A 27,278-nucleotide genomic window follows, 5' to 3' on the forward strand; every position below is an offset into this window, starting at 1 on the left:
CAGAACCGAGAGTCTATGACACTTATGTTGGGTATGATTCATCTACAGTTTATAGAGTTTTAGCAATTGCAGACTGGCTTTTAAGTGTTCACACACATGAACAGACAACATATTACCATACAATATGAGGATGTTGCTGGGTCACAAGTCTGATTCTCCAGGGTTTTCTAGAGAATGGCTCTGCCAACATTTCTTCTGTAAATGACTAATGTGGCATTTCACCTATATGTGACGGTGGTGGTGGGCAATATTTCCATTTCTTTCTGTGAGTGCTTTGCTTCAAACATTACCCACACCTAAGATAAACATAGAATATTCAAAACCACAGCAAGTTTTCAAATGAACTGTTGCAGAAAACCATGTAAGCTGCCAGATGAACTGATCAAACCAAACGAAGGACTGCAAATAGATGTTCTACAAAGATTTGAGGAAGGAAATACTTATATTAGGATGATTATTTTGACCGTGTCATACCACTATGATGCAAATGGATTGTGAAAGGTCAAAAAGAGCTCTTTCTCCAGTCTCTATAGTATTTCGAGGCCCTAAATATGGTTTGGGTCCCAAATGTTTGGGGTAAGTATAATGAGCTGGCATTCGGATGTAAACAAGGAAGCCTGCATTGAGTTCACTACGTATGACAACGGTTCAAATTATTGAATAAAGTTATTTTTGTTTTGTTTCGGCACACAAAAAGTATTCTTGTCACTTCATAACATTAAGGTTGAACCACTGTAGTCACATTTCCTTTCTGGACGTCAAATGGTGCAATGACGTTGCTGCCTATGTGTGGACCAGATACCCTCGGATTTCATCAAAAATATCTTAATTTATGTTCCGAAGATGAACGAAGGTCTTTCGGGTTTGGAACGACATGAGGGTGAGTAATTAATGACAGAATTTTCATTTTTGGGTGAACTAACCCTTTAATATGTGGCCTTGTTAGGAGAAGATCAATGAATTGCTTCACCTGTGACTGGTCATAATGTTTTAGCTCATCAGTGTATACTAAAATAGAAAACAATTATTTTAAATTGTAATTATATTTTATATATATACTGTATATATATATATATATATATATATATATTCACAATAAAAGTGTTTTACTGTATTTTCATGCAGCTTTGGTAGCATAAAAGACTTTTTAAAAACATTTAAAGAAATCTTACCGACCCCAAACTTTTTAATGGTAGTCCCCCAGGTATGGAGTTAATATTGTGCCATAATTAAACAGACAAATCCAGCATTTTGCAAACAAATACGATCTGCTTTGCAAAGGAAAACTCGACACACACAAAAAAACAGAAAGTGATGTGCAAATACAAAGGTCAGTTTGAGCGAAAACGCAGAGGAGTAACAAATATATGTATTGTGTATATAAATAAAATTACATTTATTATTATAAACGCATGTTTCGGGGCTTCTCTCGGGAGACCAGCGTAAATTGACCCTTAGCAAAGCGCCATCTGCTGTTTTGGAAGAGGAAGTTGCTCAACTGCATTTGTGAGAAAATCAAGCTGAGAGATCTCAGAAAAAGGCAAGTGTCTTACAGTCGTAACAGACAGGTGTGCGTTTGTATGCACTAGATTTGGTATTTGTTCAAAGGTTACATGCCATTTGTAGGATGGTTTGTATTTATTTGTGAAATATGATGTAGGCTCAATTATTTCTATTTGTAAAACAAAATACATATATTTGTTACTCCAAACTTAAATAACACCGGTTATTTGTTACTCAAACTGACCTTTGTACTTGCATACCACTTTTTGTTTGTTTGTGAGTTGAGTTTTCTTTTGCAAAGCAGATAAAGTTTTTAATGTTTATATGTCTATGTGGTGTTTTTAATATGCTTTAAGACAAACCATGTGCAAATTCATGAGTCAACACCACTGCTGAGAATTTTCTCTTTAAAACTGCAGTGATCTAAAGACGTGGTTTGAAATCACTGGTGTTTGTGACATCACAAACTATCTTGTAACCAATCACGTCAACGTGCTGGTGGGCTTTAGCATTACGATACTATGATGATCTATATGCTTTTCTCCACTGCCGTTCTGAGTTGTTCAAAGCATTTCTAAGGATGCTGATTTTTAGAAGGCAGCTGTCTGAGTCATCGAACGGGAACATGGTTTGTGTAATATTAGCAACACATTATTAGCTGTTTGATAACAGTTAAGCAAAAGGCTAATCATATTAATTACCGTTATGTGTCCGATGTTGTAAAAAGCCATACCATTGTGCAGCGTTTACCTCAGTAAGTTGACCGAGTGGATCTCTGAGCTCATGTTAGTAAGTGGAGGCGGGGCTATTTATCATATTCATGCTGTATACTAACTGAAGCAAGGGTGTAGAGTTACATTCAAGCTATTTTAGGACATTAAGAATTTATTTTTCACAGGCATTTAAATATGTCATTTTGGTGATTAAAGAGGAGTTTTAAGCGATAAAATTATTGACTACAGGGAGACTAAGTCTACAGGATATTTTCATTCTGAATTTTTTCATGATTGAGATGGTTTAGAAACAAGTTAAACAAAGTCGAATGCTAAGGGTTAGGAGTTCAAAACCTTAACCTAAAGTTTGAGCAATAGCAAACTCCACTAAAAACTATGGTTCAATGATTCAATGGCATTCACAAACGCTTCAGACGAGTGACTATTGAAAACTGGTACAAGAAACACTTCTTTCACAGTCTTTTAATATAAAACAAAGAGAACAGTACAAAAATCATAACTGAAAAGACGACATCCTAGGCACTTTCCATTTCATCTACTTGTTATCAGATACACAAATAACACACACACACAAAAAAGTTTTTTGTCTCTAGCTTTGAGTGCAATATGAATGCACAAGTTTACAGCTCAATGTTTTGATGTTCCTAAACGGTCCTGAATCCAAAAAGTAAAGTTCTAAAAATCTGAAACTGATGCATCTCAGATGATGATTTGTAAAACAGCACCACCCGACAGTAATACACAGGTACCGCAGTCATAAGAGGCAACAAGCTCTGATGCTTTAAAAAACGATTTTGTGTGTTAAATGGTACGCAGCCTTGGCAAAGGAGCCTGTGAAGTCATACACAGTGTGGACATTTCTGTGTTTGGGACCTGCTGATGATAAAAGAAACTCAGACCCTTTTGGTCTCAAGGCACGCAAATGTCTCTTAGTCAGTGGTGGTGCGGCGATACCAGAATCGGGCTCTGAAGTCATCACTGCAGGTCATGAAGCCGGGGTTGGTGGGTGAGTGTACGATACAGCGCACGATGTTATTGTGGCCCAAGGAAAGCAGGTTCTTCCTCTCGGCTGTGCGTGAATCCCAGCAGCACAAGCTGATGGTTCGCTCGTCCGGCAGCAGCACATAATCCTCCGTGTGGTTGAAAACACCCTGAGTGCGGTGCGTTTGTCGCCCACTGAGACCAGCACCTGCATGACAGGAAACAAAATGAGGGTGAGCTGGCAGCAAAGCATGTGAGCCACAATGATGAAAAATACTGGACAGGGGGCGTGATGACAAACACGGTATTTCCAACATATATGTCAAGGTTTTGGTTTATTCGCCCCAAATTGGTTTATTCGCCAATGGAAGTTCCACGAAAACTAAAAGAAGAGAAAAATTAAATACTAGCACATTTTACTGATGCAAAAATACCATCAAAATATTTATTATAAAATAAATAGTTCCAGTCCTGGATGCTGATTGGTCAATACAGTGTTCTAGCCTTGCTAAAATACACAGATTTCCTGATTCAATTTGATTCAGATTCTAAAGCTCTAGATTTGGTTCAATTCTGATTTATTTGAGTATATTTCAGATATAATGTCTATTCTGATTACAAACTAGAGAACTTCTCTCTTAGTTAATGCTGTAAATTATATAGAGCAATGTTTTAGACTGATTCAAACTGGTAAAGAGTCTTTACTGAAGTTATTAAAAGAACAACTCATAAGAGTCATGCGTTTCTGGAATCAGGGTACACTGGTTGTGATACATGTTTTTGACTCACTAAGAAAAAAAAAAAGAAAAAAATTGGTTCACGAGAGTCTTTTTTCTAGGAATCAGACTACACTGGTAATGCTATATGTTTTTGATTCAATATAAAGAACCGACTCATAAGAGTCATTTTCTTGTAAATCAAGCTACACTGGCTGTATTGTATGTTTGTTTTGGAGCGCAACAGCATCTATAACTCAGTAGAACAATGTTTTATGTGGCAGTACTGTCTTTTATTGCATTACATTTAATACAGAATGCAAAATTCACATCTGAGGTAAAATGTCACCATGTCACTGAATATTGTTTTGGGTCCATTGCTGCTGAATAGAAATTGGGATTGCTCAAAATGGAAAACTGACACCCTATTGCTTGGGTAGAACCTACTCATTATTCTCCATCAAGCCCATAACTTAATCCATAATCTAACCCTACCCATAATTCTCCATCTCACCTGTGTACTTGACCAAAGTCCGGCCTGTGGAAATTTCCCAGAGTTTGGCAACAGAATCCTTTCCGCTGGACAGAATGTACTTGGAGTTTTTGGAGAAGACGGCCGAGCAGACCTCAGCGCCGTCGTGGGCTTTCTCAAAGGTGGTCACGCACCGGTTAGACACTCCGTCCCACAGTTTGATGCTGCCATCTTTGCTACAGGTGACGTAGCTGTTGGCGCTGGGATTGTAACAGACTCCGCTGATGGTGTCTGTGTGCTGATCCAGAGGGTTGCAGGACACGAAACATTGGAAAGTGTTGACATCATAAAGGCGTAGAGTTGGGTGTTGCGTGCCCACCAGCAAGAAATCCCCAGATGGGTGGAAAGAGATGGAGCGCAACATTTCAGCTTCCTGTAGAAAGTGAAAGAGAGAATCATTCCAAGGAAATCCCCACAAACAGCTTAAATAAATGAAGTAGTGTTGTCAAAAGTATCATCTTGCTATTGAAATTTTAAAAATGAGACGCTTTGAGCGGATTCGTAAACACCTCTGACTGGCCACTGTGTTCACGTGCTCAACATATATGTCTGGGATTGGCTACAAATGGAGCAGCTACCTTGGCTACCTTTTCAAACAAATTTAGAGCATAGGTCTTCATCCCTGATCCTGAAGGCCCAGTGGGACAGTGGGCCTCCAGGAGGAGGTTTGAAGACCTCTGATTTAGAGGCTTGTTTTAGTTAGTCTGTATACCTGTATGTGCTTGAAGGCTCTTTTTGCAGATGGCTTAGAATAATCGAAGAGTTTGAGGGTGTAATCCCGAGAGCCGGACGCCAGGATCTGTTCGGTTGGGTGAAAAGCCAGGCATGTGACTTCATCTACATGATCGTACAAGGTTCTGATCACAGGGTGGTTCTCCATGTTCTGCTGGGCCGTTTCATTCATCATCACCTGTAACAAACAGAATTGCACGTTCAGATTGTTCAACTGGAGTAAACTACGTATGATTGTAGGATGAAATGAAAGTAGCGGCAGATCCCTTCTTCTGAATTGTGACATACATCTGAGTGTAATGGATTACTGAAAAAGAATAATTGCAGAGCAGGGACTTGGTTCTATGCATCGGATGTTAATTGTAGGGCTGGGTAAAAAATATTGATTTCTCGATTTTAAATCGATTCTCATTTTTACGAAGCGATATCGATTCTTAAATCCCAAGAATCGATTGGTCTAGCCTGTTTTCAGTTGATGAATGAACAGAACATGTAGCGCGCCTCCCATCCAATAAATCACATTAATCTTTGTGCTTTGTTACTTTTGATATGAAGTTTCATATTTCAAATGACATCCATCTTATTATGAGATTCAAAAAAATAAATACCGTTTTGGTGCTGTTTAATGTGACGTGACAGATAGCTTTAGCGCCTCAGTTAAAGAGAAGCGGCAACATCCTCTCCGCTTTAATACCAGTTACAGCGCGAAATAAACATGACTAAACATCTGAAGGTATGTTAAAATACACAGTACAACTTACCGAAATCCGTATCATGTCTCGTGTAATAGTGTTTCAACCTCGGAAAGACGTCAATAAAACAGCTTGTAAACAATTTCACGTAACATCACATTTACCTCAAAAAAAAATATTCAGTGACCATAAACTCATTAGTCAGCTAGAAAAGTGAACTCTAGAAAGCAGCATTCTGATAAATATAGCTATGCACCGTTACATATTCATTATAACGTTCTTCAATATTTAATGCATGTTTGAATAAATCAGTTATGACAGCCACGATTTAAATGTTTATATTTCAAAAAAATGAATTGGAGTAGAAATATGATTATGTAATTCTAAACTTTATTTATTATAAAAAACCATAATTGAGTGTAATTTAAGTGTTTGTATATAAATAAGTAAATTTTAACCTTCAATATTATAGTAATGTAGTACCAACTGACTCCCATGTGTAGTTTACAGCATTAGTTGAGAGATTTTTTTCCTCTAGAAAATTTGCCATGTACTGTAGGCTAACTGATATACTACATCCAAAATAATCGATATCGAATCGAAATCTAATCAAATCGCAAGCATGTGAATAGAAATCGAATCAAATCGTGAAAATTGTGTCAATACCCAGCCCTAGTTAATTGAATTTTGAAATGTGAGCATTGAATTCAAAAATAGAGGCAGATAAAAGGTGGCACTCACCTCCAGAGGCATGGCACTTTTGGCCAGCATGCGCTCAGTATCCAGGATCTTAATGGAGGCGTCGGCCGAGCCCGTTGCAATGAGCTGGCCATCGCGGCTGTAGGTGGCCACACGGCACGGACCCTTATGGGACGTCACATAGCAGGTCTCGTACTCTGATGCTTCTGGGGACATGGTCTGCACGTCTGCATCAAACTCCAGGTCGATGCCCACACCGGGAGCCACTGTGTCTGAGCGGCCAATGGCGTACTGCACTGCACTGTCATCATTCTCCATTCCTAGGAAATCAGATGAAAGTACTTTTTCAGTCTTTCTAATTTTGTTAAATAGAATTTATCCACAAACTTTTGTATGTTTTTATCCCTTTTCATATTACGTTTATCATTATTTTATTACTATTCCTTGCAACATTTTACATTCATAAATGTAAATAAAATACTCTAATTCAACTGCTTTTTAAACACTTCTATGGGGCAATACTTGCAAGATAATAATACACTAAAGTAGATTTCATAATTTCATGTATTGCAACCCTCTTAGAATATTTAGTTTATTCTTTGTTGCTTATTTGGTACAGGTTCAGTTTATTGTCATTTAGCAATTATACAGGAGAGGTAAAGTTATATACAGTAAAAGTGTCAGAAACTGACAGGCTTTTACAGCTTGTAGTCATACCTATCTTGGCCAGCTGCATGAGCTGCTCTGATGGAGACACCACACTCTGGGGCTTCACCTCAGTGATCAGGCTGTTGGCGATGGTGGTGTAGCCGTCATAGAGAAGCTGGCTGATGATCAGCCTGTACAGATGATGTCTGTCCTTCAAAGTGGGCTTTGGCCGGAACATCTTTGCTGCCTGCAAGTGAATGAAGTAAGATATAAACGCTCAGAATGCACGTAGTTTTGTGTTTCTAAACCTAATAAGCTGCCTACCTAGACAACATGCTTAGGCGCGTTTTATGATACTCTAAATGTTGTCTCGCTTGGGTTAAAAACACAGTCATTGTTGTTTATTCTGGTGCACTGTTGTCGCAAATTTGTATGTGATATAGGCAGCGGCGTATTATTTTAAAGGTGGTTTGTGTCTGTTTCTGAAATTAGGCTTGAAGTAAGCAAATATTACAATATAAACGAAGTATCATTCATTTAAAGTTGCACAAAATACGACTTACCAATTCACTTCAGGAGGCGCGCACACGCTCTGTACGTCTGACGTCACGACGCACGGATATACGGTAGAGTTGTGGGAATAAACCCGATAAATTAAAAGTCTCTGGCTGATTTAAAGTAAAAGTCCCCGACCGATTGTTTTCGTTCAATTTTCACAGAGATTATTTTTATGATGTTAGAAAAAAAAATTCACTTACAAATATTGGTAACACTGTATAATTACTCAAATTATAATTTGATTTTAATAAACATCCTTATATATCCTTACATGTAATGCTTTAAAGTCAATTAGGAAATTAAAATAAAAATATAATGCAAATAAAATATCCAAAAAGCTGATCTGTTTATTAATGACTTAGTTATTATAGTATAAATTACAGAATAAGAAATAGCATTTAGAGTTATATAATGGCAGAAAGAGCAGGAGGGGGAATATTAAATGGAAATATTAATAATAATTAAATAAAAATGTGCAAAAGGGGCAATATAAATCTATCCTTTCCTCAATTTAATCCCACTTTTTTTTCTTTTTTAATTTAGCATGTCCTTAAACACAAATTAGGTAAAAACAGCAAATGATCTGTTCAAGATGGACATCCACATGTCAGAATTCTGTAAATATGCCTCGAAAAACAAACAGTACACCATGGTAATTTTTAAATCTTTTTCCTCTTTAATGTATTTACAAGCTTTACATTTCCTCTGTAGTTCTTCATTACAAGAACACTGAGCAATCCTGGCAATGCTCTGACATTAGTGTTTGCGCTTCACCTTCAATGCATACAGGTATTTGATGTCTGAATAATTTTCATTCTGTTCAGGATGCATATTAATTTTATTGTGTTTGTCAGGTTATTTGCAAAGTTCGCAAAAGCCGAAGCATAAGAACCAGTAGTGGGAATTTCTCCAAACAGCCTGAAACATCAGCAACATTGGCCGAACCTGGACCTCGAGCCAAAAACGTATCCTTTTAATTCTTTCGCTGGAAATATTTACCCTGTTTTAAGGTGAATCACATGAATCCAGGGAGGCTGCTGACACATTTAAACAAAATTAATATTATTGTTATGATACATGTTTATTCTTTTATTTCTATCAATGTTCTTTTTGCCTGCAAATGTTAAATAGAACTCCATATTTGCAGTCTCTTAAAAAAATAATAAATTAAAGACTTCAGAACCTATTTTAAGTCTCTTCTTTTAAAAGTAACAAAAGAAAAAAAAGTCAAACTTTAAAACAAAAATATTTTCTATATATATGATACAAGTATTTAGTGTTCCCTCCGTGTTGTAGAGAGTTCCAGCTCAAATTGGCCAGCGTTTCAAAGTCAAAGTTCCTGTGTCTGCAGGAGTAGGTGTGTCTATGGCTAGACTTGTACAGTCTGTATGCATTTCATTGTTTGCGTCAGTAGGGGGCCTCAGGGCGTCGGCCACCTATTTATGTCAATTATCCTCAGACTCCTCCTCCGCCTCACGTAACCAGGTGAAGAAAGCAGTGACCGACTTCAAAGCTACGCCTTTTCCCTGCTGTTCCGCTGGGTCTTTACTCGTTTCCCATTGATAGAAAGCGTCCTCTGAAATAACGTCCTCATCGTAAAGACAATCGAAAAACATTCGGAGTAGATCTGTGAACAGAAATAGGTCAAAATTACAATCCTAGGAATCTTTCATTCAGCTTTGGCATCTTTACTTGCAACTGCTACATACTAGGTGGTTGATCCAGGGTGACAATCAACGACTGAAGAGCATAAAGTGCTTGCAGCTGCCGCTCTGTGTCCGAGTTAAGGTACTTATGTAATATAGGCAGGCGTCTCTGGATGATAGCAGCGTCCACTCTACAAGACGTGCTTTCATCTGGAGAAGAAAGAGATGAAAGCAGTTGGCAACAGGACGATAGAGATGAAGCTGTTTAATAAAAGGTCAGAGAATAAGTAGTTTGCTCACCTTTTACTGCTGCTTTACATACAGCTGTCATTAAAGCTCTCAAAAATGGAGAGGAACTCATTTGAGATTCGTCCAAATTAGCCTGAGAAGAAAAGTCACAATTTCTTGAAATTGTGTCATATACTTGAAATGTTTTTTTTTTTTTGCATATGTTTTTTATACAAGAGAGGTCTGTGAGTGTGGGATCAGTCTCACCTCGATCCAGTCGAAGATCTGTTCATCACTGGCCATGTCTTCTAGCAGAAGCTGCTCCATTTGTTTAAAGAGCTCCTCAGGACTGAGGCTGGGTTTAGCTGTGGCCGGAGAGACAGGGGAGACGTCTGACACGGTGAACTCTAACTTCTGAAAAAAGAAGAAATATATATATTTATATTTATAAATTGCAATACATATACTACAATTCAAAAGTTTGCAGGCGGTAAGACATGTTTTTGAAGAAGTCTCCAACAGTCTCTGTTCTATTTTAAAATGTCATTTATTCCTGTGATAGAAAAGCTGAATTCTCAGCATCATTACCACAGTCTTTAGTGTCACATGATCCTTCAGAAATCATTGTGATATGCTGATTTGGTGCTCAACAAACATTATTAAATATTCTAAATATATTTGTGTGGATAACACATTTTTTTCACGATTCTTTGATGAATAGAAAGTTCAAAAGAACCCCAATTATTTAAATATGAATCTTTTGCAACATTATAAATGTCTTTACTAGGGATGCACCGATACCGATACCAGTATCGGTATCGGCCCGATACCAAGCTCGTGTACTTGTACTCGTACTCGTAAAAATACCCCTAATACCAAAGACTGATACTTCGCGTGACGTAACTGACAGAATTTTCCGCGCACAGAGACGCCGCCGGCAGCAATACTTCAAAATTAATGATGACAACACACACATTGCAAACTGCATGCTTTCAATCACAATTCGTTATAGATTAGTGAAGGCGGGATAGGCGGAATCGCGCTGAATGACACAGACCAGAAGTTCTCTCTCTCATTTCTTGCGCGCGATCAGTTCTCCTCGCGCCTGAATGGTCAAATGCACACATAGTTGTCAAAATGTCCATCGTGTGGAGTATCTCATGTAAATACAGTCAGTTATGGCTTAAGTGGACGTAAACATTTGGGTGAAAACAGGATATGTGTCAGTATCCATGGATTCGTTCTTAAAGAGACCGTAGCCTATATTTGACATTAATGTTAATAAAACAACAAAAGATGTTAAATAAATGTATACATGGTAAATAAACCTACTGTATCTGAAAAACAAGTTTATTTAATTTGTATCTCTATAGTATTTGTTTTATTGTTTGTAAATTTCTTTTTATATAACAACAATTATATATATTGGTAATAATCGCCTTTGAAGGTTATTGGACACTGTGAAATTTTTGTTCTTTAAGTTTGTGACAAGCACATAAAAATTATTACTTTTTTCATTAGAGTAATAATGAAGAAGCTGTCCTACATTCATTAGTCTCACTGTATTGTGCTTGGAAAACTGCAACATCACCAAAAAAAAAAAAGAGAGAGAGAGAGAGAGAGAGAGAGAGAGAGAGAGGAATTAATAAATGTATAGGCATTGGTATCGGTATCAGCGAGTACTAGAAAAAAAGTATCGTTACTCATACTCGGTCCTTAAAAAATGGTATCGGTACATCCCTAGTCTTTACTGTCACTTGTGATCAATTTAATGTGCCCCTGCTGTATAAAAGTATTTATTTGTCTCTTTTTGAATGTTAGAGTCTATGAGATGTTTATATAGACCGCATTTGGAGCAGATGTCAGTTATGCCTGCATAGTGGTGGCAGAAAAATAGCAGTAATAGGTGGAAGAAAATGGGCAAAATCCACAGAATAAGAAAAAAAATGTTTTGTTGTGCTTTTGGATGTCAGAACTGGAATGCAAAAAATATAGTCTTTATTTTTATAGAATGCTGCCATTGAAGATGCCTTTTGAAGCTAAACGCAGATGTTTATGTTGCAAGTCACAGACTGGACTGATGAAACCTGTAATGACAGGTTTCTATTAAATGACAGGCTACTATTAAAGCATGAATTTGATGTAAACAGTAAGTCTACATAATATTCACATATGCAATTCATAGAGGACATACATACATAGCAGTTACTGCATGAAATAATATTTAAACCTAAAACATTTACATAGATAACTTTTAAGCTTAGCCTATAACATTTCTATCTTACAATTCTGACTTTTTTTCTTGCATTTGCGTGTTTTTATCTCCCAGTTCAGACTTTCTAACTCGCAATTCTGATGGGAAAAAAGCGAGTATATCGAGTATATCTCACAATTCTGTTTTTCCTACTAAGAAGAGATATAAACTCAGATTTGCGAGAGAAAAAAGTCAGAATTGTGAGATATAAACTTGAAGTTAACTTTTTTTTATTCTTTTATTCTGTGGCTTCCATAGACTGTTACTGCAGAACTGTCATTTTCTACCACCCGGCAGGCTCCGCCCATAAAAAAAATTGTCATTGTTGTTTGCAAACACAAATTAGGTCTATTTGCAACTAGAACAATATCTGTCTAGCACAAAACAATGAGGATACCCCCAATAAAAAAGAAAATGCCACAATTTATGTAACTCAGTCGAAAACTAATGAAAAACGGCAGCATTTGACTTATTATTTTGGAAAAAAAAGTGACATGTGAAGGTCAAGTATGGTAAACCGTTGATCCTGGAGGGCCATTGTCCTTCAGAGTTTAGCTCCAACCCTGAAAAAAACACTCACCTGCCTATAACATTAGTAATCCTGAAGACCTTGATTAGCTTCAGGTGTGTTTAATTAGGGTTGGAGCTAAACTCTGCAGGACAATGGCCCTCCAGGATCAACGTTCCCCATCCCTGATTTAACCCATCCAGTTAGTGCACACACATTAGGAGTAGTGAACACACACACGCTCATTTTTGCGGCCATTGTGGCACCTAGGGAGGTACTGGGGGTTAGGTGCCTTGCTCAAGTCATTTCCTGCCAGTATTGAGAAACAAACCCACAACCTTCAGGTTACCAGTCTGACTCTCTAACCATTAGGCCATGACTGCCCCCAACAAATTTTGTTTAATTATTGTAATATCTATTACAATATTATGTAAAATATCTAAAATGCAGCACAGGGATCAAATGATTTGGTAAATTGAATGAATGAATCATACTTCCTAATAAAGAAAAAGAGCTAACATTTTAAACAAGTGTTCTTGATTATTACCTCAGTTTGTGGTAAGAATTGTGAAACACTGCTACTTGTTTTTAAAAAAAAAAAGTTTGTTACTGGACAAGCTACACTTTTTTGAAAACAGCAGAACTACTTTCACAAAAAATGTAGTTAATTTATTTATGAGTATTTGAATCTGGGAAGGTGTTCAGGCTGTATTCGCACCTGTTGTGAGATGAAGGCAGGAAGAAGTTCTCCCTCAGGCAGGAAGTCGGCCCAGTTCAGCCCAGACTCTCTCCACAAGTCTCCAACTTTCCTATGGCTCTTTAGCACAAGTAGACGCATGTAAATACGCAAACTCACAGGGGCCAAAACAATACACAAAGCTACTTTACTGCAAATTGTTACTGTCGCAGAGGTGTTTGGCTATGAAAGATGATCATTTTTGGCAGCATCATGCAGGAGCCCCTAAACCACAGATGGATCAACTAGATAAAGATGAACTCAATGCTCTAAAACACCATGTCAACAGAAGTTGAGCTTACCATTTGTTTGCATAGTAGGTGCAGTATTTCAGAAAATAAGATGGCAGCTCTTCCCACAGGGAGTAGCGGTTTACTTAACTCACTGTAGAAACAAAACAAATCTCCATTAGATGCTAAACTGATTCCCTCTGACAGCTGTAGCCTGTGTGGACCTGGAATGACTGCAGCTACTGTGCACTGCCAAACTGTTAAAGCCCCAGAAGTCATAAAACCCAATTCAATGAGGAATTTAGGAAGTGGTGAGTTTTTATTTATTTATATTTAGAATTTAATTCTGTATTTCAACTTTTTGTGAACACCAGTCTTAAATCACAATCCAAAAAGATTTACATAAATTATTCAAAAATATTGTAAAAATGTTCTAGTAGTGTAATAGTGACACAAGGTAACTGGGTAAGGATGCTTGCTGTATTTTTTCTCTCTTTTATTAAATGTTACATAAATATTATTTTAATGAAACACAACATCTACATTTACCCCAAGTAAATTATTGTATTCTCACTTTGTTAATTCATTATTGATTGTTATTAAATATTTAAATTCTCTCTTCTGTATTTTTAGTTGACTTTGAAAATAATTTTGCCACTATTCTGAAGCCTAGTTTCAACTTTTAGATGTAGTCTTATAATATAATATAATATAATATAATATAATATAATATAACATAATATAATATAATATAATATAATATAATATAATATAATATAATATAATATAATAATACTGGAGCTTTAACAGAACATGCATTTGTTAAAACGTCCTTTGAAAGGAGATTCCACCTCAAAAGAACAAAAGTCTATTAATTATGGACAACACTGTCATTGGGTTTTAGGGGTGGAATGTCCTTTTATCACAATTACACGAAATCACCAAACAGAACTCACAAAACCCTTCTCATTCAGACAGTGTTAGGGTGTACTCACACTAGGCACACTTGTTTTGAACCGAGCCCTCGCACGATTGCCATCGTAACGATGACAGTAGTGCACACAAAAGTAGTATCTGTTCCGTGCTCTGGCATGGTTAGCACTCACACTGCATGCGAACCGTGCTCGAGCCCAACCGAACCGCGCTCTGGCCCACCTCTTCCAAGCGTGCCAGGGCCGGCTAAACGAACCGCACCAGGGCATGGAACGGAGTGATCACACTTGTCAAACGAACCGGGCTTTGGGGGTCAAACGCGCTCGGGCATGGTTCAGAGCGCCTAGTGTGAGTACACCCTTAGGCATGACCTGTGGGGTCCTGACCTGAACAGCTCTCTCATGCTGATTCCTCCCTCTCTCAACAGAGGACTGAGCAGTTCAGCAAGGTAAAGCCAAATGAAGGGAATATCTATGGCCATATCATCAGCCTGCTCCAACATCTCTGAAAACCTGTAGAGTGAAGAGACAGAGAAAAAACATAGCGCTTTAATACCATAGTATGAAAGCTCACACTTGTATTTCAATTCTCTTGGTTATTTTGGTCCGGACAAAAAAAGAAAATGATACATTTAGTCCTGGTTCGCTTAGCGTTCACACTGTCATTTTTGAGAATGAACCTAAAAATATAAAACCAAAACACGCTTTTATGAAGTATACTTTGCAATGGAACTTACCAAACATTAAAAACAATGCTGTGTGTTGGGCTAAATGTGCTTGTTGTGTGTAAATATCATGGTATTTATAGCAGCTGAGAACTCACAAACAGCTTATAAAATGAGTAAAGGAGTCAAAACAGTGTCAGGATTTCCTCTGATGCCCACAAGCGAAGATCTGCTGCAAGGAGACGGCAGTTCTGATGGCTGTACTGAGCTATAGTGGGCAACATAGGCCTTATGATGAGAAAAAACAGGCATGCTTGAGCATTCTGTATATTTTAGAGTCGCATTTTGTAACATCACATCCTGTTTTTGGTTTGTTTAGATGACTTTGGTCTGTGATGAGTTCATACTCCAGTTGATACCAGAGTTCAATTGGAAGAAAACAGAGATCCCCTGAAAATGTGGGTCTCGGTCTGCTTGTTAGGTGCGCACCAGGTTTCAGATGGCAGCGTTCACACTTCAACCACACTAACAGAGCATTCACACCAGAGTTTGTTTTAACTGAACCAAACCAGCCAAAGGGCTAAACCAAAGTGTGAACACATTCTTCATGAAATGTGTGTATGTGCTCACCCTTTGTAGAGTTGAGAATGGGGTAAAATGCCCTTCTGAATAAGCTGATAGTAGAGCAGTCCCATATGCTCTCTGGCTTTCTGACTGCGTTCCAGTGTGCACTCCAGACCCATGCGCACAAACACATATAACAGAGAGGGCTGCTCCATCTCCACTACACACTGCACTGCCTCCTGCACACGGACACATTAACACTGTTTACAGTACTTCAGTACAATCAATCACATAGCAGATATTCAAGTTACTTTACACACACTGAATCAAACACATTACTGAAAATTTGCATGACGGCAGGTACAAACATAGACACTATTACAATGAAATATAGACTTTCTAAATGTATCATGGTGGAAAAAAGAGGCACATAACTAAAGACTTCCAACCATTACATATCAGAATTCGAATTTGCCCAATAATGGACTGGACAAAATATATTAAATCTTAATATTAAACCTGGAGAAACCTTGAGTTTCAATTCAATTTTTAATTCATAAATTGAAACTATGTTAATCCTATGAATCCTGTTTATACCAAATATAAATACTTAATACAGTACCGTTCAAAAGTTACATTTTTTAAAAATGTTTTTTAAGTCTCTTATGCTCACCAAGGTTGCATTTATTTGATAAAAAATTCAGTATAAATGGTAATATTGTGAAATATTATTATTATTGTTTACTAATTGAATATTTTAAAATGTAATTTATTCCTGTGATGGCTGAAAGCTGAATTTTCAGCATCATTACTCCACCTAGGGCCCTGTGACGTTGTACCTTGTAGTCATTAATGTGCAGAAACTCATCGATGATGGACTTGGACTTCCGCTCAGCCTCCTCTTCGGACAGGACAGGCTTTTCTGAAACACCAGTGATCTGCAGCGTCTCTGATTTCACTGCAATTAAGCAGAAGCTCAGTATTTTAAATATAAATTGCATACATGGGTTATGCATTCATTAGTGTGAGAATGTGTCCTTCCTCACCTGTCTCTGTGGCTCTGTTGTTCTCTATCTCACATTTCTCCTCTGAGATGCTGGCTTTGCGAGGTGTGTGGTGTGAGTCGGGCCCCTCTCTCCGTGTCTCCTCAGGGGCCATGTTGTCCGTTAGCTCCTTGGCGCTACTACCTCTGCTGAAGGGCCCCGGTCGCGATGGCCCCAAACTCACCGGCTTTTCACTACGCTCACGACCGGTGCTGCCTCGACTGACAGAGACATACAGAATAAAACGAATAAAAAGATAACCAACTTTTTTCAATTTTTATTTCTAGCTCATCTATTTTCAGACGTTGGTTACCTTCCCAGTGAGCGTCTGGAATCGGATTCTGAGTTTTGGGCTGGAGGTAGGCTGGGCTGAGCCGTGGACGACTGCAGTGCAGAATAACGGTTCAGGGTGCTGCTGGCAGAGCGTGTCAACTCTGGAAATATAGGCATACGTGTATACATACACGTAATATACAAATAAGTAATTTAAACCTTACTGAATGGGCGGTCAATTCAAGATACATGAATAACAAAGTCTTGAATGTTACTGTGTATCGTGTGGATTTTTCCTCACCAGAGTCACTGGCTTTGGCTCCGCCACTGCTGCCCTTTATCCAGTTCTGAGCCCGTGGACCCAGCTGAATCTTTTCATCGATTTGAGGCTGTGATGTGGGATTGGTTGTGGTTCAGGGTTCATAATGGGTACGAAAGAGAGCATTTACTACCTCACAAATGTTAAAATACCTGATTATTGATTGTTAAAGCACATGTGGACCCAATGTCAACCTATTCTGTGCTGCACTTAGTTCACCCAAAAATGAAATTTCTCTCATTAATTACTCACCCTAATGTCGTTCCAAACCTGTAAGACAATTCGTTCATCTTCATAACACAAATTAAGAAATTTTTGATGAAATCCAAGAGCTTTCTGACCTCTCTTTATACAGCAATGTCATAACCAATTTCAAGCCCCAAAAAGGTAGTAAAGACATTGTTAAAATAGTCCATGTGACCACAGTGGTTCAACCTTACTATTGTAAAGGGACGAGAATACTTTTTGTGCGGAAAAAAAAACAAAAACAAAAACAAAAAACGACTGTTAATCAATTTCTTCTCTTCCCTATCATTCTCCTACGATGTTCATTTTGTAAACACAGTGCAGAGCTTCTGGGTTCTATGTCAGATCGCCGGCAGAGGCTCTTGGATTTCGTCAAAAATATCTTAATTTGTGTTCTGAAGATGAACAAAGGTCTTATGGATTTGGGATGATATGAGGGCGAGTGCTTAATGACAGAAATGGGTAACCTAACCCTTTAACAACTGAGATTATAATCAGCAGGTGGCAGTGTTACCCCAATCAATTTTGTGCTGATATATCAGATTGTATGCTTTGATTCATATCAAAAAATGTCATGTGTGTAAAATGAAATGTTTGTGCAGAGACCAATCTCTTCACCTTGGAGATCTTGGGGATCTTTGTGGGGTCGATGGTCCTGCTGTTCTTAGTAGTGGGCACGGTGTTCCACGTCTCCTCCCTCTGCGACCGCTGTTCTCTCTGATCTGTAACCACAGCCACAGAACAGCGAGTTACACAAGTTACTTCACAACAGATCACAACTAGCCGATATTAGCCACTGAACACTGAATCAGAAATGCCATTAGTTTAAAGCAGTGGTTGGTTCACAATCATAATAATAATGATAAATAAGAACAATAATAGTAATAATAACCCTATAACAATTCTGTAATCACAAACTACTAGAAAATTCAGTTCTTGAAACTTATGAATATACCTTCTGGATTTTTAATATATCACTACTCCTAGATTTTATATTAAAAAAAAAAAAAAAAATGAAAACAAGCAGCTTTGTCATTACAACAGAAGTATCTTAGCCTACACGGGGACCTTCAAATATTGTCGTGGAATATCGGGAGTCAAAAAGGTTGAGAATCACTGGTTTAAATGAATAGTTCATCCAAAAATTTGAATTCTGTCACTCACAAGCTCATACTCATCACTTTTTTGGATTATCTATTCCTTTAAAGTGCTATTATGTTGTTGTTGTTTTTTTTGGATATTACCTTTCATGACATGTAGTGTGTAGTATAGAATGTAAAAGGTCTGCAAAGTTTCAAAGATAAAAGTGCATGATAAATGGGAGTTACTGTCTCCCAAAAGAAAGAACCGATTCTGAACTACCTAAAACGAGTTGTCAGTAATTCCAGTCTTACTTCCAGCACAAACCCATGTAGGTTTGTAACAAATTTGCATAATGCCAGCTTATGGTCTTCATTCGCTGTCCACGAACAACATCTACTTTGACCCGCCCTCAAACACTGTAGTTGTAGCTGAGGCCTTGAAGAGTTCGGCTCATGTTGTCGACATGTCAAGAAGATGCTGTTTTCTGCACTACTAAAGCAAATCCCCTTCGTATGCACTTGCAAAGGATGAGGACTCAAACTCGAATTGATACAGTAAAATCAATGTCATTGTTACTGTTAATATCACTGTGTATACAAGTGCGAAGGAAGCCTCCGGGGTTGAAATTCAGATATAGCAATAGGCATTTCATTTCCGACGTGCGCTGTAAGCGGTAGACCAATCACAATACACTGGGCCACCTGACCAATCAGAGCAGAGTAGGCTCTCAGAAAGGAGGGGTTTGGAGAGACTGAATCTTTGATCAAACAGTTTCAGACACTGTGAGAAAAGAGGTGATTCTGCAATGTATATTACGAGAACATTAAAGTGTTTTTTGACCTTCAAAGCAAAATTAGAAAGCTTTAAAATAGCATTATGGGGCACTTTAACATAATTAGCCAAGTTGCTGTCGCATCAACAAATGCAACAGACCAATCAAACCTGGTTAACCATTAATCTCCTCTACAAACAAGCCATTTGCTGTCTGGAAAGCCTGCTGTCCAAACAACAAGTTCCCATCAATGTTTTGATCTTCATAGCTTATCTCTGAGTATCCCTGGAAATTTAAATGAAGGTTTGTCCTCTGGGTGGCGCTGTAGTAGGTCTTTTATGGCTGGAGATACACTATAAAGCTGCAAGTGTGTGCTCTGGATCTCACCTGGCCTCCTCTTGATATCCTTCGACAGAAGCTGCTGATGAACCTTCCTCTGTTCTTCCTGCTCCTCCAGCTTGGCCTCTTTATGAATCTGCTCTATGGTTTTAGGGCCCTGGTCTGCTCTCCGAGAAACCCAGTTATGCTGGACAATATAAATAAACAGGAAGATCAGATGTCTATGATTAATTAATCAATGTAATTTTGTAAAATAGTTAAATTCAACTCCAAACTATATAATATTACAAACCATTCAGATTTTCTAAAAGTTGGGTACAATAAATGCTTCAGCATTTTGAAAGAAGAATCCCTCCTCTTTTTGTCTCTGCTCTCTCACACATTTTTATCACTCCAAAGTGAAAACTAAATCTGAGGAATGCAGGGGAGAGACACCAAGCTGAACTATGCTACGGGCAAACAGATGTGAACAATGTCATGGCCAAAAGTTATAACCTTGGTGATAATGTATTTTAACCTTTGGCTGTTTCTGGGCCATTGAGTTCAGCGTTTCTATGTCCTTGCCAACATTTTCACTGGCCTCAATAAAAAGAATATACATTTATAACTGTAAAATAGTCATAATGCATAATTTTAAATTATTATTATTTTTTTTAAATATTTAAATAAGGACCTAAAATATTATAATTATTCTTATCACATATACACTACTGTTCATACGTTTGGGTTGGTAAGATATTTTAATGTTTTTTAAAGAAGTCTCTTATGTTCACCCAGGCTGCATTTATTTGATCAAAAATACAATAGAAACAGTAATATTGAGAAATACTATTGCAATATTTTCTATTTTAATATATTTTAGAATGTAATTTATTACTGTGATGGCAAAGCTGAATTCTCAGCAGCCTGTACTCCAGTCTTCAGTGTCACATGATCGTTCAGAAATCGTTTTAATATGCTGACAGTTGTGCTGCTTAATATTTTTTTTTTCAGGATTCTTTGATGAACAAAAGTTCAAAAGAACAGCATTTCTTTGAAATATTAATCATTTGTAACATTATAATTACTACCACTTTTGATCAATTTAACAATAATAATAAAAAAAAAAATCGTACTGACCGCAGACTATGGACTGGTAGTGTATAAATATATATATTTTTCATCAAATCTTATGTATTATTTAAAAAGATCATTTGTAATAATAGAAATCAAGTATACAATTATTACAATTACAAAAAGGAAACCCCAAGACAGCCGTAAATTCAAAACACTTTTGTAAAAGGGTATCATAAAGCACTATAGATTACAAAGTGTTTAATTAAATAAAAAATGACGAGAACTCGACACAGATGTTCTTGCTTCTTTCTGGTTCTTGTATCAAAACCAGGCCTTTTTAAACGTCTGGCAATGGCTATCAGTACACTCTCTCAACACACATACAAACAGACACAATCCCTGCTGGCACTCACCAGTCTCAGATCTATCACATCCTGTAGCATGAACCGTATCCGTGACGATGTCTTGCGCTCTTTGACAATTTTCTCCATCTGGTTGAAGTATTGGTCCATACGGGGCTATTCAAGGACACAGAGAAGAGGGTGATGAAGAACACATCAGTTCAATATCAAAGACTGAGTTCATGTGTACATGGGCCCTTGTCAATCACATCTTGCTTCTCTGAAAATGTATTGATTATAAATGAAGACAGACCTTTTTTATTGTGGCAGTGATGTGTGATCATGCAGCACAGATTTTCTTGTCTGTACCCATCCATTATTTAGGACATATAGGGAGTCATCATAAATCTAAAAATAATGTTTTGAGGCAAAGAACTGCACTTAGCTCCTAAATCAACAAGGTCAATAAACGCAGAACCTATTTCCCAACCTGACTCCATGTGAGCTGAAAAATGCCTGAAGTTCCTGCCGCAAGGTCAGCGAGAAAGGAAGGATGGATACAGAAAACATTTTAATTTACCCTCTTGCCTAACACTTAGCTCCAGGGTTTATGGCCGTCTGTTGGGCCCAGCTGGAACACATTTAGACTGCATGTGTGTACAGCGTTCAGAATATATTCATTTCTCATTCTTTTGCTTTGCACTGCAGCATTTTTAAATAACATTTTTGCAGCTTAGTCCTCTTGTAGAGCTGCAATGACATTCAAATGACAAAAGCATTTAAACATCTTCGCAATTAGATTAAAGACCTCAAAAAAATTGCACAATAAGCTGTGCTGGGGAACTTGGTGAAAAAAAAGTTCTCCAGGCAAAGCTTTGGACCGTCCTCTGAACACTGTGAAGTCTAAAATGCTGGACACAAGACACAGATCTGGTCATCTTAGTAAATAAGAAAGTACTACTACTGCATTATATACTATGTATATTGTTCACACTATGCAAATTTTCTCTATGCATAAAATACCAACACGAGATACAAAATTTGCCAAAATCTACAGTATACAACAGAGCATGCTGGGAGAAATTAAATTTCCCACAATGCAATGTGCTTAACTTGATCCTCCATTTCAACTTAGAATTGCTCTAAAATGTTTATATTCAATTCCAAAATATTATTGTTATGTTTCACTTACAGTAACGGTCAAAAGTTTGGGGTTGGTGTATATATATATCTGTTGTAGAGTTAATGAAAGTTATCATGAGCATTGTAATGTTTAAAGTCTTAACAAATGTCTGTAGACCGGGAAGATTTTAAAATGAGCAGTTCATTCATAAATAGGTAAGATCGCTGTGGAAATACAAACCGGAAGTCAAAAGACAACGAGCGCAGTGCTGAAAAGGGGCAGAGCTACATAAGGTCGAGAGAGAGAGAGGTCGAGGTCGAGAGAGAGGTCGAGAGAGAGAGAGAGGTCGAGAGGTCGAGAGAGGTCGAGAGAGGTCGAGAGAGAGAGAGAGAGAGAGAGAGAGAGAGAGAGAGAGAGAGAGAGAGAGAGAGAATTTTTTTTAAAGAAACGAATACTATTATTTAGAAATGATTCATTAAAATGATCAAAAGTGACAGTAAAAACTTTTAAATTGTTAAAAAAGTTTATTTCAAATAAATTCTGTTAAATAAAAAATGAAATCAAATAAATACTAAAAAAAATCTATCACTGTTTCCACAATAATGTTGTCACCTGTTCCAATTGTTTTTAACTTTAATAATAATAAGAAATGTTACTTAAGCACCAAATCAGCATATCAGAATGATTTCTGAAGGATCATGTGATACTAAAGACTGCAAAATGGCTGCTGAAAATTCAGGTTTGCCATTGCAGAAATAAAGTAAATTTTAAAATATATTAAATAAGAAAAAGAAAAAAAAATAGTAATAATATTTCAATATTTAAGATATAGCAAGAAATGCAGCCTTAATGAGCACAAGAGACTTAGTGTACTATTTATTTATTTATTATTTATTTATAAATTGTAGGTAGTATACAGTGTATACTGTGCCGTAGTAAGTAATATTCCATTCTGAAAAAGCCAATTAGACCCTTCTCTCCAATGAGACTCGCAGTCTGGTTCTTACAGGGAAAATCCCTCTGAAGCAATCTAGTGTTAGGTGTCTAGCTCAAGAAAAAATTGGTGCCAGTTCATGCTCCAAGGCTCCAAGCACTCTTTTGGAGGCTAATCCTTTAGCCATTATGCCACACCACTGACATCCTATATAACTGAGCTACTGGCCAAGAATACCAAGCTGTCAGAGAAGCAACTAAGATGCCAGTCACAATACTGACAGAGCTGCCAAGATCTCTTCATTCTAGAAGATGTCAATCTGAGCTATTTTACTACAACACATGCACAAAACAATTAAGCCTGATTTATACTCGACAAGTCCGCAAGTTCGCTTGGGTGCGCGCGACAAAGTGATGTCATCGCGGTGTTGGCGGAAGTGCGCGTTCAGTGCGTGCGAACCCATTTGAGTATGAGGTCTCTGCGGAACAAAAGTGGGCCTTTCTGTATTTGTGGGTGTTTTCAAACTGGTGGGTGTTTATATATCATGCAATGAAAATGATCCCCTTCACCCCACCCCTAAACCCTACTCACACTCTGACGTGGGCAAATCAGGTAACGCTCTCAAAAACGGCCCTCTGTTTATGGCCTCGCCCATCAATCATTAATGTCCTGCAGAGACCTGTACTTGACCCATTTTGCGTGGTGGTGTGCATGGCAAATTTTGTAACTTTCCGCGTGGCTCCGCATCCCGAAAATGCACGAATGCGAGGCAAATCTGTCAGAGTATGTACTTCTCACCACACCAGCACCCAGTTTTCGTGTCTAAATTAATCGTTTAACATTTACAAAATGTGCCTACAATACCAGAAATAATCCCCTTTAATGAAAATAAAGGTCCATGTTTAATAAAAATGTTCATGAAACTAAATGAAAATTATTAGTGAAATTAGAAAATATTTTAGAGATCGTTAATTTAGTTGTATACATGTTCTCATATCCATATATTTTGTTCTAATGTCACAAGTAATAATCTCAAGGTTTACTGGGTTTTACACGATCCTTTTTGCAGTGTGATTTTGATGAAGTGTAAACTAGAATAAACATTGTCACATGTACCTTTCTTCTTCTCACCGCTGCTTACTGCTGATCTAGAGAACAATTTCTCTGAGTATAAATCAAGCTTTAGTCTGTCCCTCGTTTTTGAGTATCACTGTTAACACTTTACAGCATGAGCTCTTGTGGCCTGCTGAGTGCTGCCTTTCCAGGGTACTGGACTGATTTATTAGTAGCCTATTTTAACAAACAAACCAACAGCAGAGGCATGCTGAAGAAATAAGAGAGGCAAGTGAACAACAGCGATTATGTGGTTAGTTAAGAATTCTTCAAAAAAATTCAGCTTTTGAATGTCCTCTCGTGCTAAATATAGCTCCAATCGTTATAAACTGTAGCCTCAGACAGCACGCCCACAGGCAGCTCACGAATCGTCTGGATATTGCACACAAAAATGTCAAAAGCTTTCTGAAAATGGCAAGCCCCAGTCTGATTGGCTGGATTTATGCAATGTCCAATGAAAAAAAAAAAAAAAAAAAAAAAAAAAAAAAGAAGAAGTTTTTTATCAGTCTGCCAGGAAACAAAACTGTTTACATGTTCCCACACCGTGCACTTTGAAGGTGAAACCAATTCCAGGATTTGCCAATATTTGCAAGGTTCTGGCACTGAATCTTTGAAAGATATTCAAGAATTTTCTTTAAGGAACTTAGAAGCACATCTGCACATGATTTCACATTTAGCTGCCCCTAAACATCTTGTAAAAATCTGTGTTTGGTTCCTTTACATGTCTAAGGTTTGAAATTAACCTTTTGCAAATATCTACTTGCCATACTGTAAATATTTTGTTTCTTGACATTATTTAGATGGTTCTTATGGCATCATATGAGTCAATTTCCACCTTGTAGTAAGAACTGCATCAGTTAAAAAAAAAACTGTGAAGACACATTGTGAATTTGTTAGTGGTAGTGACAGTTCAATACGAACAGTATTTCACATACACTATCGTTCAAAACTTTGTGGTCAGTATGATTTTTTTGAAAGAAAAATAATACTTTTTTTTGAGTCACTTTCATCAGCAAGGGTCAATCTTAAAATCCAACTTTAACTATGTATTATTTTGCAATTCCATATAAATCAACCAAATGTCATGCCAAAAACAATTTTTACTCACATCTGGTGCTTGACAAATGTTCATTTTGGACCCTACTTGTCAATTAGATAGTACCGTTTTGTGTAAGAGGGCAGTTCTTGACCAGTTTGCAAAGTGGAGCATACTTTTGCCTTTAGTCAGAAGATGTTTTACAGTGGTTCTCCATCATGGTCATATTAGACTACTTAAAATTAAAAGCAAAATATTTAACCTTGGATACACCTAGTGTCTTTCCAAGGGATTTTCACCAATGATCTTGTGAAATTTGAATCAATACAGCTCCAGAATGTATAATAACAAACTGTTGGGCGAGTTACCTTGGCTTTCTCGAAGTCAAGGTCTTTGCCGATGGTGGTGAGGAGTCTGCAGAGGCACTCCAAGCTCTCGTCGTCATGGTTTTTTAGTAGTTTTACCACACAGTCATGCATGATGGGCTCTGTCAGCATCTTGAGCTTGAACAGCTCACCGATGAATTTGATATTTCCTGTAGAGCGATGCCGGGCCTTGTCCTTCGCCTCCTCTAGTTCCTCTTGCATTCTTTCCCTTTCTGAGGGCTATGAGAGAATGAGAGTTTATTTGTAAACGGCATAATTCTTCTAATAATGTCTTTAAAAGAATAGTGCACACAAAAATGAATTATGCCATTATTTACTCCACCTCATGTCATTCCAAACCTGTATGACTTTCTTTCTTTGGTGGAACTAGAAAGAAGAAATGTTGAAGAATGTACTAGCAGTGTTGTTATTGTTAACTAAAATAAAATTAAAACTAAAACTAAAAATTGATTTTGGTAGCTGAAATAAAGCTGAAATAATATAAAACAAAATATAAATATTAGACGAAAAACTTAAAGAAACTTAAAAAAAAAAAGAAAAAAGAAATGTTGCCTAGACAACTAACTGAAATAAATAAGTTGAAGTTAAAATACAAAAATTATTAAAACCTAATTAAAGCTATAAAGAAAACAATAACTAATAAAAATGTAAAAAGTACTAAAACAAACTAAAATTAAATGAAAACTGAAAATATAAATATAAATATGAAAGCTAACTTAAAATATTAAAATAATAATAAATAAAAATAATTATTAGCCAATGAAGTATGTATTAGCCACTCTTTACCATAAAATGATTTGGGTCGGCATGAGGGTGAGTAAATGACAGATTTGTAACTTTTGGGTGAACTTATTAAATTATTCCTATTAAATATATTTGGCCTGGTGAATATAGTACATAAACAAGCATTACAGACAAAAAGTCAAAAAAGCAAGTCTAAATTAATTTTTGAATAATTACTGATGTGGCAGAGTCCAGCTCCTTTTGTTTTCTCTCAAGTACGACGTCGTCCACTTTGTCCCTCTCAAATTCCTTCTGACAGCGGTTCAATAGCAGCTTCCGGAAGTTTACTGTTGTATTAGGTTTGTCTGCTGTGGGCACTTTTAGCTACCATTGGATCGAAAGAGGAAGAAATGTCCATGACATATTGAAAAAAAGAATAATGTGAGGTAAAATAATGGATAGTCCAGAAGAAAATAGACATGGAAATTTCACAACGTGCACAATTAACACAAAATAAGTTCATAGAACATACCGTGGCCAGGCAGCGACACATGTTGGCGTAGGCCACAGAGAAGCTGGGCTCATCGATGGCCTTCTCAAACACAAGGTCTATGACTCCTTTAAGCCTTTCTTCTGTGTTGATTGTGAGATCTGTTACCTGCTTCATCAGCTGATTGAACATCTGGGGTGTGAGCTTGTTCAAAATGCTACGAACTTTCCGGAACAACTCCTGAAGTGCCAGAAAACAGATTGCCAACACATAGCGTTCAAAACAACAAAACAACCTTTAGATAAAATAAACTCGCTTTCTAAATAGACAAATCAGGAATCAAAGGATGTGAGAGCATCAAACAAATACCAGTGCCTGATAAGAACAAAAGAATCCAACATGTGACAACCATCTAATTCAAACTCGAGAGTGTAAGTCATGTC

General features: G+C 37.2%; 2 protein-coding genes across 6 annotated transcripts in view; both read right to left on the reverse strand.

The window, feature by feature from the left end:
- Window positions 1–2,684: 2,684 nt before the first annotated feature.
- cstf1 (cleavage stimulation factor, 3' pre-RNA, subunit 1) lies at window positions 2,685–7,946 on the reverse strand. The gene is made up of 6 exons (XM_051913515.1): window positions 7,801–7,946; window positions 7,307–7,484; window positions 6,632–6,909; window positions 5,179–5,376; window positions 4,449–4,839; window positions 2,685–3,426 (listed from the first exon to the last, which is right to left on the reverse strand). Exons 2-6 carry the CDS (start codon window positions 7,473–7,475, stop codon window positions 3,167–3,169), a joined length of 1,296 nt encoding a protein of 431 aa, XP_051769475.1. The 5' UTR covers window positions 7,476–7,484; window positions 7,801–7,946; the 3' UTR covers window positions 2,685–3,166.
- Window positions 7,947–8,448: 502 nt separating this feature from the next.
- The window catches only part of eif4g3a (eukaryotic translation initiation factor 4 gamma, 3a), a 64,613-nt gene continuing 45,783 nt past the window's right edge, over window positions 8,449–27,278 (reverse strand). For all 5 annotated transcript variants that reach the window (XM_051913510.1, XM_051913509.1, XM_051913507.1 and 2 more), the window contains exons 17-34: window positions 26,878–27,075; window positions 26,583–26,729; window positions 25,605–25,841; window positions 21,103–21,207; window positions 19,682–19,820; window positions 18,058–18,161; window positions 17,176–17,263; window positions 16,915–17,035; window positions 16,605–16,822; window positions 16,398–16,516; window positions 15,625–15,797; window positions 14,717–14,842; window positions 13,470–13,551; window positions 13,150–13,248; window positions 9,937–10,083; window positions 9,742–9,823; window positions 9,505–9,651; window positions 8,449–9,422 (exon numbers count right to left, since the gene is read on the reverse strand). In XM_051913510.1, coding sequence (XP_051769470.1) covers window positions 9,241–9,422; window positions 9,505–9,651; window positions 9,742–9,823; window positions 9,937–10,083; window positions 13,150–13,248; window positions 13,470–13,551; window positions 14,717–14,842; window positions 15,625–15,797; window positions 16,398–16,516; window positions 16,605–16,822; window positions 16,915–17,035; window positions 17,176–17,263; window positions 18,058–18,161; window positions 19,682–19,820; window positions 21,103–21,207; window positions 25,605–25,841; window positions 26,583–26,729; window positions 26,878–27,075 — 2,514 coding nt within the window. In that variant the 3' untranslated portion in view covers window positions 8,449–9,240. The remainder of the gene's footprint in view (window positions 9,423–9,504; window positions 9,652–9,741; window positions 9,824–9,936; window positions 10,084–13,149; window positions 13,249–13,469; window positions 13,552–14,716; window positions 14,843–15,624; window positions 15,798–16,397; window positions 16,517–16,604; window positions 16,823–16,914; window positions 17,036–17,175; window positions 17,264–18,057; window positions 18,162–19,681; window positions 19,821–21,102; window positions 21,208–25,604; window positions 25,842–26,582; window positions 26,730–26,877; window positions 27,076–27,278) is intronic.

Source organism: Ctenopharyngodon idella, chromosome 11 (assembly GCF_019924925.1).
Source record: "Ctenopharyngodon idella isolate HZGC_01 chromosome 11, HZGC01, whole genome shotgun sequence".
NCBI lineage: Eukaryota > Metazoa > Chordata > Actinopteri > Cypriniformes > Xenocyprididae > Ctenopharyngodon > Ctenopharyngodon idella.

What these genes read in the sequence shown, in the direction of transcription:
- cstf1 (XM_051913515.1), bottom strand. Translation starts at nt 7,475, where the DNA reads ATGTTCCGGCCAAAGCCCACTTTGAAGGACAGACATCATCTGTACAGG. An exon ending in GAGCCTTCAAGCACATACAG is followed by an intron (nt 4,840 to 5,178) that starts GTATACAGACTA and finishes CACTTTCTACAG; the next exon opens with GAAGCTGAAATGTTGCGCTC. An exon ending in GACTTTGGTCAAGTACACAG is followed by an intron (nt 3,427 to 4,448) that starts GTGAGATGGAGA and finishes CCTGTCATGCAG; the next exon opens with GTGCTGGTCTCAGTGGGCGA.